Below are 11,025 nucleotides of genomic sequence, written 5' to 3'. Positions count from 1 at the left end.
AACCAATTGACACATTCTGATCTGAGATTCTGGGACATTTTTAGGGAGAGAGAATAACCTCTATCTGCAGCAAAGACAGACGACTGAAGCTTTGTGCTCGTGTTGAATAGAGTGTGTGTTTCTGTTGTGTGTATTTTCATCACAAATGCTTTAACACAACTAAAGCCCCTCGAAAACACATTCTAACCTGTATTCACCGTCATAGAAATGATCAAACATTTACATAGAAGGGAAAACACTTTTAAGCATTTCTGTGGGTGTGATTATAGGTTCAAATATTCTTTGTAAAGCTACTTTGGAACAATATTACTTGTGAAAAGCACTATACAAATGCATTTAATTGAATTGATACCATTAAAAACGCCCAATTCACACCAAACGTAAAACAAAAAAGGCTAAAAGAATTGATGATGAATTATCCATTAACAAGTTCATTGAATATTCAGCAGGAAAAAAAATCACTCCGGTACCAGTGATTGGCGCTGATAATTTAAACAAAATTTTATTCAAAAAAAAAAAGCGCACTAGAACTAACACTGCAGATCTGTTGATTTACACACTCTAAATATCTTTTTTTCTATTTGTATGCTACCTTTAAGTGATGTTTATTTGGGTAGAATATGAAATCATAAATATATTTCTGTATTAATTGTAATATATCTAAGCTGTTCTTGTGACTGTTTCTGGAAACTGAGGCAGGAGTCCAAAAAAATAAAAAAAGATGGACAGTAGCTGTGGGTCTGTGAATGTGTGTGTGTGTGTGTGGTGGTGGTGGGGGGGGTGATTTGGGACGAGGCCAGACAGCAGGATTAGTTGACTGTGATTATCTAACCTTGACCACTGACTGTTGTGAGCTCTTTAATGCATAAGCGTCAATGTAGGCAAAGGTCTAACGGAAATAGAATCACCATAAATCGTCATGAATGCGATTTTCTAGTTTTTTTGGTCCGTTCCAATGGTCAGACATACACTCACCTAAAGGATTATTAGGAACACATACTAATACTGTGTTTGACCCCCTTTCGCCTTCAGAACTGCCTTAATTCTACGTGGCATTGATTCAACAAGGTGCTGAAAGCATTCTTTAGAAATGTTGGCCCATATTGATAGGATAGCATCTTGCAGTTGATGGAGATTTGTGGGATGCACATCCAGGGCACGAAGCTCCCGTTCCACCACATCCCAAAGATGCTCTATTGGGTTGAGATCTGGTGACTGTGGGGGCCATTTTAGTACAGTGAACTCATTGTCATGTTCAAGAAACCAATTTTAAATGATTCGAGGAAGTAGCCATCAGAGGATGGGTACATGGTGGCCATAAAGGGATGGACACGGTCAGAGACAATGCTCAGGTAGGCCGTGGCATTTAAACGATGCCCGATTGGCACTAAGGGGCCTAAAGTGTGCCAAGTAAACATCCCCCTCACCGTTACACCACCACCACCAGCCTGCACAGTGGTAACAAGGCATGATGGATCCATGTTCTCATTCTGTTTACGCCAAATTCTGACTCTACCATCTGAATGTCTCAACAGAAATCGAGACTCATCAGACCAGGCAACATTTTTCCAGTCTTCAACTGTCCAATTTTGGTGAGCTCTTGCAAATTGTAGCCTCTTTTTCCTATTTGTAGTGGAGATGAGTGGTACCCGATGGGGTCTTCTGCTGTTGTAGCCCATCCGCCTCAAGGTTGTGCGTGTTGTGGCTTCACAAATGCTTTGCTGCATACCTCGGTTGTAACGAGTGGTTATTTCAGTCAAAGTTGCTCTTCTATCAGCTTGAATCAGTCGGCCCATTCTCCTCTGACCTCTGGCATCAACAAGGCATTTCCGCCCACAGGACTGCAGCATACTGGATGTTTTTCCCTTTTCACACCATTCTTTGTAAACCCTAGAAATGGTTGTGTGTGAAAATCCCAGTAACTGAGCAGATTGTGAAATACTCAGACCGGCCCGTCCGGCACCAACAACCATGCCACGCTCAAAATTGCTTAAATCACCTTTCTTTCCCATTCTGACATTCAGTTTGGAGTTCAGGAGATTGTCTTGACCAGGGCCACACCCCTAAATGCATTGAAGCAACTGCCATGTGATTGGTTGATTAGATAATTGCATTAATGAGAAATTGAACAGGTGTTCCTAATAATCCTTTAGGTGAGTGTATATTTATCATTGAGTCCAGTGGAAATTAAAAAAAAAAATATATAGGCCTAAATATTATATATTAATATAAAAAAAGACATAATTCTCTTATGCTCAACAGGGCGACATTTATTGGATCAAATATATAGTAATATTGTCAAATATTATCGTAATTTAAAACAACCGTTTTCTATTTGAATAAAGTTTCACGAGTTCACATCTACATATAATTATTATGGTAAAGGTTATGCGTACTTGGCGTGCTGTCCGGGTGGAGGGCTCCGAGCTCGGAATTTTCTCCCGAACCCAGAGTACTCCCCCCGTTGGTAAGAGTAGATGGAACTAAAAGTGAGGAGATGGGGTGGAGGTGGGATACTAATAAACTGTCAAGGAACAAAGGTGGGTTCCGCTGTTATTTATCTTGTCCTGAGTTGATTACTGATTGATCTCCACTTGTGCTGATTGGGGTAATTATCTGCACCTGCTCCTCCCGAACCTTGTTAAAATAAAACATCATAAAGTGTCATTTATTCCTGTGTTCAAAGCTGAATTTTCAGCATCATTACTCCAGTCTTCGGTGTCACATGATCCTTCAGAAAACAGTATAATATGATGATTTGCTGCTCAAGAAACATTTATGATTATTATCAATGTTGAAAAAATTTGTGCTGGTTCATATTTTTGTGAAAACCATGATACCTTTTTTCAGGATTTTTTGATGAACACAAAGTCCAAAAGAACCGCATTTATTTAAAATATAATCTTTTGTAACATTATAGATGAAATTTACTGTCACTTTTGATCATTTTACTGCATTCTTGTTAAAAAAAAGTTTGTATTTCTTAAAACATAAAAATCTTACTGACCCCAAACTTTTAAACAGTAGTAGCCTATATAAGGACACTTTTAATTATCAATCTTTGTTTCTTAAATTTCTCCGGAGGAATACAAATAAGCAGACATTAATCAATTCCTTTAAACTGAATGTGGATAGCAGCTCAGATAATTTGATTTGGGGAAAAAATATGATGAGAAATCTCCATATTGACATAATTACAGATGCAGAAGAATTCAGTAAAAATCAATTGTTTTCTCTATAAAATCTTATTACTAAACGAGACACAATTGAGATGTTTTTCGTCAGTTTGCAGTAGCACCGTATTGCATCTCCAGGAGCGAGTGTTCAGTCTCACTTTGTTTTTTCATTATCACTAAGCTACACCCCTTACATTACATAAGTCTTAACAAAACACATGCACGCAGGCTGCAGAGTACAGGCGTGTTGTGATGCCTTTCCAAAACAGATAATCGTACAAATATAAGAAGGACTGACACCAGAATATCATATTTTCGACCCACGTTTGAATTGTGAATAGTTGCCATGTGTTCCTCTAGAGCGGATGCGTGGCGTTATTGTTGCAGGTGTTTTGTAACTGTATTTGTGTTCGCATGCTAGCGAGGGCTGGAGAGAATTAGACCAAGAGTATTTTGCGCACTAATGCATTAATACATTTGTGTAACATGATCAGTGTGTGTGCATTACTTATGCTAAGACGTTGCAGTCTCTCTGGAAATTACAAAAGTCATTGCCACAATGCTAGTGTGTTCTGGTTGGTTTCCAAGGCACTGCAATGTAGTTTTTAGTATGTTTGACATTCAGTGGTTCCCAACCTTTTTTTGTCTGGGACCCCCTTTTTCCCAAGAAAATATTTTAGGACCCCCCTTCACATTTAATGATATTATCGCTCTTGTAAGCTTGCAGCAAGGATGACAAAATGTTTTTTTTTTTTAAACAAACGGTATGTTTACTATAACCAGATATGTTTATGCACAAATAATAGCCTATAATATTGAAAATACAATGACAAAAACATCAGTAGGCCCTTTGTAATTTAAAAACGTAAGCCTAGGAGAAGCCTATATATTGGCCCTATTTCAAATCAAAAAACAAAAATATTCACACTGGTGTGTAGGTAAAAAAAAGAAAGAATATAGGCTATTACTAAATGACTGCTGTCTCAATACTTGCAAGTTATTTGTGAGGCTTTATTTTTTACGCTTTTGGCGCTATAGCGAGCAATAATAAACATGCGTCTTTCGGAAGAACATTGTAGCCGGAACTACTTCTCTCTGTGTATGTCTATGACGAGTCACGCAGGTACTGGGCTACTCCGCAGCGGCAGCGATCCGAACCAGTGTAAAATAGTCCCAATGTAAACACTTATTATAGGTGTACCATAGTGGTTCAGGATAAGACAAAAACACGGATTGAAAAATGGATTCATGATGAACTCGCTCATTATATAAATTTTGTAAATTTTGAACAGAATCAAGTTAAGGACTTTAATTTAATGCTCATTGCTCAAAACTTTTCAAAATATGACGCGACGCCCCACAGAGCTCGCTGAGGCCCCCTTGTGGGCCGCGACCCCCCTGTTGGGAACCGATGTTCATCTAGACTAGGGTTCAGTGCATTCAATCATCAAACGGATAAAACTCAAGCAATGCAAGTCGCTTTGTATAAAAGCATCTACCAAGTGAATTAATATAATGTAAAATGCAAATGTAAATATACAGCTGTCGTCAACAAGACACATGATTTGAGGAATCATTCATGTCTGGTGCATGAATTGTGCAGGATGAGTTGCACACTAAAGTTCAATAGTTGTCTGAGTAATAGTAATTCTTGACTTATGTTTGTGTGCCAGCTAGTTATGATGACTTCATTGGAGGGTGTCTGAATATGAATGGGGAAATTGTGAACCGTAAATTGTAACCATATTGCAGACTCATAGAAATCACCTCATCATCTCATCTCCTCCTTTGTTTTGGGGTTGTATCTAGGTTCTCTCGCACTCTGTTGCTGTGTGTTGATGAAAAACTCTCCTGTACCCATGTCACACTTTCCATCTGTCTGGCCATAAATGATTCAAGCTAACACAGCCATCAGCAGCAGCTATTTAAGTTCAGCGTATGACTCAAGATAGACCAGCAGTAAGCAGGGCAAACTTTACCTAGTACTTACATTTTTGATTTAAGTAAGAGATCATGTGCGGTCAGCCAATGGTTATAGCAACATAATTGGATGTGTTTATTTTTCTGTTTGCTTAGCTACACATTTACTGACTATTGCTCAGTACGATTCTTTTGAAACTTTTGCTCTGCCATGACAGAAGTTGATCATCTCTAGTTCATGCTAATGTGTGCGCCTCTCATGGCAACACTGAGAAGCAACTCATGTGGTTCGGCTTGATTTCACCCTATATGTAACAACCTGAAAATGTTTTACACCATATACTATTCTTGTCCAGTCAGTGTACTCTTGATTATTAAGTTTTCTGGCCACATCCATTCCTTTTAATGTTTTAATCCTTGATAATGTTTGGCTATACCATCTTGTTTTTTTTTCCTGATTCACATTATGCTGCAATTCAAAATCAAAATTTCAAATTCCCATTTTGCAAAAGTGCAAAAGAACGGCACTTAAAGTTGAACGTCCAGCTTGAAAACTGTGTAAATCCCAAACTAGCTTTGTTTATTCTCTGCATTTTCGTTTGCAGATTTGTTTTTGTTGACTATTGATCACCTGCAAAGCTAATGGAAACCTTACCAGCTTTTCTTTTCTTTTCTTTTATGTATTGCTTATGTAATTTTCTGAGATATAAAGAATTCGACTTTGAATGCTGAGTTTCATTCAAAGGTCTGCCATAAGGACCAGCACCTGTAATTCACATAATAATGGGTTTAAGCTTGATATGATATTCAAATTGATGGTGTGATCAAATCAGATGCCGAAATGCTATTATTCAAAATTAATCATTTATTTATAAAAGCTTCTGTCTGCCCCAGTTGTTCATGAAGGTTACCAGTACTGGTGATTAGGGTTGGGAATTAAAAATTGCAGTGATTTTTTACATTTGATTACAATTTCTGCATCATTTGTTCAGTTATATTGATTTGTGCAATACTAATTAGTTTTTTCGTTCTTATTTTATTACTGTTTACTTGTCTTTAATAATGTTTGATATTTATATTAGTTAGTCCAGTGGTTTGATGTGGTATCTTTGTTAAAACCGTAGGAAAATGTTAGTGTTCTTTAGGCTGCTATATCAGCTGCAACAAAATGTTTTGTCAAAAGACACAGAATAAATATGTTTGATATAAATGTTTGACTAAATGTTTTTTTTTTTTTACCTTACTGGAATGAATCGAAACTGGCCAATCCAACCCTACTGGTAACTGAAATGAAAATGCACATTTTGTTAATATACCTTGTTCACTTTACGTTGTCTAACTTTGCTCTTGTTGTCTTTCAGACTGCTCTGCGGAGGAGAGGCAGTAGAGAAACTTTCAAAGATAAGAAGTCTTTAACTCAGGTGTGTACAAACAAACACAGAGATCAATTCACAGGCCTTATACAGAACAACTCAACACAACACAAATCTAAACCGCCACAAAAAAAACAGCCCAATAAACATTTTTATTGAAAATATTTTGCCCCTTAAAAATCATTTATTTAGATGTTTTTATGTATGTATCCATTTGATTTATTCACTAAAGCACAATTTGTACCTGTTTATTGCCACTATAAGATCCAAATATTTAATTCAATGCTCAAATATCAAGTATTAAAAATTGTTCAAACTAATTGTTTTTGTTAATTGAAATAAAGCTGAAATAAAATAATATTAGATGGAAAAACTTTTTTTTTTAAAAGTAAAATTGAAATAAAATAAGTTTGTTGATTTACTAAATTACTAAAAATGAAATAAAAATGAATTAAAGTTAAATAGCTAAATTTCGAAATGATTGGTATTGCCTTGTACATTCACATATTTCTTACTTTTCAGGAGGACAGTGCAGATCTGCGCTGTCAGCTACAGTTTGCCAAGGAGGAATCGGCCCTTATGCGTAAAAAGATGGCAAAAATTGGCCGTGAGAAGGATGAACTGGAACAGGAATTGCAGAAGTATAAATCAGTATATGGCGATGTGGACAGCCCTTTGCCCCTGGCGGAGGTGTCCGGTGGAGGACCTCACACCACCCGGGAAGCCGAGTTACGGTTACGGCTCAAACTGGTTGAAGAGGAAGCCAACATCCTGGGGAGGAAGATTGTGGAGCTGGAGGTTGAGAACCGTGGCCTCAGGGCGGAAAACGAAGACCTGCGCTGCCAATATGAGAGGGATTGCTTTGGGCGCGAACCCTTCTCAAGTGTCCCTACCTCACCGTATGGTGGCGATGCCCTGGAATCTGCAAGCGAATTGCGACGGCACTTGCAGTTTGTTGAAGAGGAGGCGGAGCTGCTGCGTCGCTCCATTTCTGAGATCGAGGACCACAACAAACAACTGACATCCGAGCTCAACCGCTTCAAATTCGGGCCTAGCCAAGCCGACCGGGAGTCCGAAGGAGCTGAGGGTGGAAGTGCTGGTGCGATCAAACCTGGTAACGGAGGAGGTAATGGTTTTTCGGGAGCAGGGAGTGGCGCCACACTCCAGGAGGAGCTGAAAGCCGCTAGACTCCAGGTCAACGAGCTAAGTGGGAAGGTCATGAAGCTTCAGTACGAGAACCGGGTGCTAATCTCGAATATGCAGCGCTGTGACCTGGCAGCACACTTGGAAATGCGCACCAGTAGCCCTGATGTGGATAGTGATCCCGGGCGAAGGGAAACAGATGAGGACGAGACTGCCAGGCTTCTGCTGCTCCACCCCAAACGTGAGGGTCCTGTTGGCGGTGAGAGCGACTCTGATGACTTGTTTGAGAAGACGGCCACCTCTGGATTCGCCAGTGGCGAGAAACCCTCAGATACTGGTGAGCTGGGAGTGGCCGAGTTGGCCCAGCGGAGACGGGAAGACCGAGAGACGCTCAACAACGTCAGGCGTGAAGCTGAACGGCTTGGAAAAACAGTGGGCCGGCTCATCACGGATACGGACAGTCTGATCCGCGAAGGTAGTCTGGTAGTCCTGGGAGGGGATCTTCTTGTAGAGGGTTCAGAGTTCAGGGGCGATGGAGACTCTGCTGAATCGAAACCCGACTCTCAGGTGCTAGATTCGGTCAACACCCGCATGAGGGCTTTCCGTACAGAACTCCAGCAATTCATGGACAAAGTGGACCACCTAGGGGAGGGTCTACGGGATCGCGTCGATGACCTTTCCCCGATGCCCAACCTCACTGAATCGAGCAGCTTCCTTTCCACTGTAACCTCCATGTCAAGAGACTCGCCCATCGGCACACTGGGAAGGGATCTGGTGACGGACTTCCAGGTAGGATATGTGTAACCCGACCCTTCATCTTTATTCAGTGTTTGCAATCACATGACATGGCAACTTCCATTTTCCTTTGCTGCTTCCTCATTTGAAAGTCCCTTTTTGAGAATGCATACACCTTTATATTGATTCTGCATCTTCATGTCCATATACCGCCAGTCTTGAAAGTCCTGAAAGCACCACAAAGGAAGCTATTCAACTCATTTTGGCTGGCATGATTCGTCAACTCAATATTTATGTAAGGTAAAAAGAAATGTTAAGGGATAGTTCACCCAAGACTGAAAATTCTGTCATAATTTACGCCTCATAATTTTCTTTGTTCTGCAAAGCACTCAAGATGATATTTTAAGAATGTTTCAGCTGTTTTTTGTCCATATTATGAAAGTCAATAGGACCTACATTTTTCAAGCTCTAAAAAAAGACGTAAAGGTAGCGTCAAGTTAATCCATACATTGAAGATATATCTGAAGATAAACAGAGGTTTGTGTCACTGTGTTTGATGTAGTCTGTGTATGCATGAGTTGACCAATGTTTTAAAATCAACAAAGGGATAAGTGATAGCAGTTTAGTCATATAGATACCTTTATGTCTTTCTTGCAGCTTGAAAGTTTTAAAAGTTGCATTGACTAAAAAAATCTTTAAATCTCATCTACTGTGTTGTTCAGAAGAAAGAAAATTCTACAATTCGGGGTGCGTTAATAATGACAGAATTTAATTTCTTGGATGAACTATTCCTTTTATAACTCTATAAGTCAAGATTTGCTCTGGAAGCATCTCTTGAATGTAGACAGTAGAAGTAAACATGTCCTTCACTGGTAACAATACTACCTATTGCTAAAGTGAGTTTCATCAAGCTACGACCGCAGACATCAATGCAAAACCCTAAATAAGTTGTTTCTGTTCTCTTACCCATGACAAAACTCATCAAACCAAAGACAAAAAACACCCAATTCAGAGGTAAAAGGGGAAATGAAGAGACTTGCTTGATATGTGGAGCTGTAGGCAGAGTATTTGACTTGTAAAGAGGGTTATACTTCCAGTGATACTTCTGATCATTTGTTAAAAGTTATTTGTGAAAAAGATCGATGTAAAAGATTAATGGGAGCTTTGTGAGAAGAGTAATGTTCTGATAGACCTGCTCTGAGATTAATGAGACGGTAAAACAGCAGGAGACACAAAAGAAGACAGAGTTGGTGAGATGTTTGTGACGGGTGCTTTTTTAAATTCACTTTAAGATTAATAACCTCAACATAACATAACCTACAGTGTAAATGTAGGCAGTTGAATAGGGGTGTGACGGTTCTCGGTAAAAAAAATCAAACGGTACTGTTCTCCACCCACGGTTCTGCACACACTTAAAGGCCTGTTCACGCCGGGACGAATTTCCCGCGCGATATTCGCCGACGTTTAACGCCTTGTGACTAAACAAAGGGCGCCAATGTGAGTGTGCACACCGACGTGAAAAACGGCACGCGTAAAAGCGTATTTTTTTTAAAAAACGCCTCAGGTTAGTTTTTTTTGTTTGACGCGCCGCGTCAAAAACTATCCGACCAATGAGATTGGCGCTTTTGCTCATGTGTCTGGAGCTTCTGAAGTTACAGTAAAATACAACTTGGGGGCGCTCAAACACAAAACGGTCTTGCCGAGCACACACACGTAACGGCGAAGAAGATATACGCCAAGTAGCGTCTACACTGCCAGGAAGAAATAAGACGAGGAAGATGCAAGGCAAGATGAATGTAGAGCTGCTGGTCTCGTTGGCGTCGGAACATAAAGACCTAAATGACAAACGCGACAGCGACTACAAAATAGGACTATTTCTGTTTACATTAAGCGCCATCTAATGTCAGGGAATTAATTTGCATGTTCACTCGGCTCATCGTCAAGCGAAAATCGCTTGGGTGTGAACACAAAAAACACGTTGAAAAACGCTGACGAATAACGCACGCCGATATTCGTCCCGGTGTGTACGGCCTACACACTACACAATGCGGTTTATCTCAAATCTCACGACGCATATATATTATGGATTGTTGAAATTAACAATGCGTAAAACAGACAGATAGAGTTCGTCTAATGTATGTTTCTGTCAATGGAGACATATTCTGGCTTTCCAATATGTTACAGCAGCGATGATCAAAAAAGAGTGGACAAAACATCCACTCTGTGTAAACTTTGTTCAATGCGAGTGGCGTGTTCTCGAATATGACCAGTCGTTTACGCCATCTTCTCCCGGGTGTTGATTGAGATCGAGCGCAGGTGCGACCTGAACAACACACTTTGCAATTGGTGTTTAAACTAAACTCACTTGCACATGTTTTAAGCCTTTCCAATTTAAACATTCAAGAGCAAGAAGACACAAATGGGAACTTGAGCGTGCTGTGGATATGTGCACTTATCCGAAGCGTGCACGCGCAAATATTGAGTTCTCTTTCAAGTCATCACAAAAATAATGTCAACATGTCCATCTTAGTGAGTATCCTAGCAAACATTGTCAGTTATGTCTTAAGTGAACGTAAACAGAAAGACAGTATCAGTGTATTGGATCAGTGCATTGTCTTAAAGTGACAGAAGCCTAATATCCCTGGTGTCTGTTTTTAATGCTAACCAAACAACAAAAG

The 11,025-nt window shown here is 39.7% G+C and overlaps 1 protein-coding gene across 4 annotated transcripts in view; it reads left to right on the top strand.

The window, feature by feature from the left end:
• The window catches only part of LOC130105579 (microtubule cross-linking factor 1), a 95,783-nt gene that overhangs the window by 37,137 nt on the left and 47,621 nt on the right, over window positions 1–11,025 (top strand). For all 4 annotated transcript variants that reach the window (XM_056271632.1, XM_056271633.1, XM_056271631.1 and 1 more), the window contains exons 4-5: window positions 6,458–6,517; window positions 6,992–8,401. In XM_056271632.1, coding sequence (XP_056127607.1) covers window positions 6,458–6,517; window positions 6,992–8,401 — 1,470 coding nt within the window. The remainder of the gene's footprint in view (window positions 1–6,457; window positions 6,518–6,991; window positions 8,402–11,025) is intronic.

This window comes from Rhinichthys klamathensis, unplaced genomic scaffold, assembly GCF_029890125.1.
Source record: "Rhinichthys klamathensis goyatoka isolate OS25496 unplaced genomic scaffold, OSU_Roscu_1.1 h1tg000323l_1, whole genome shotgun sequence".
In the NCBI taxonomy this organism is placed as follows: Eukaryota; Metazoa; Chordata; class Actinopteri; order Cypriniformes; family Leuciscidae; genus Rhinichthys; species Rhinichthys klamathensis.
Note: the sequence above shows the minus strand (reverse complement) of the source record. Positions and strands in the feature narration are given on the sequence as shown.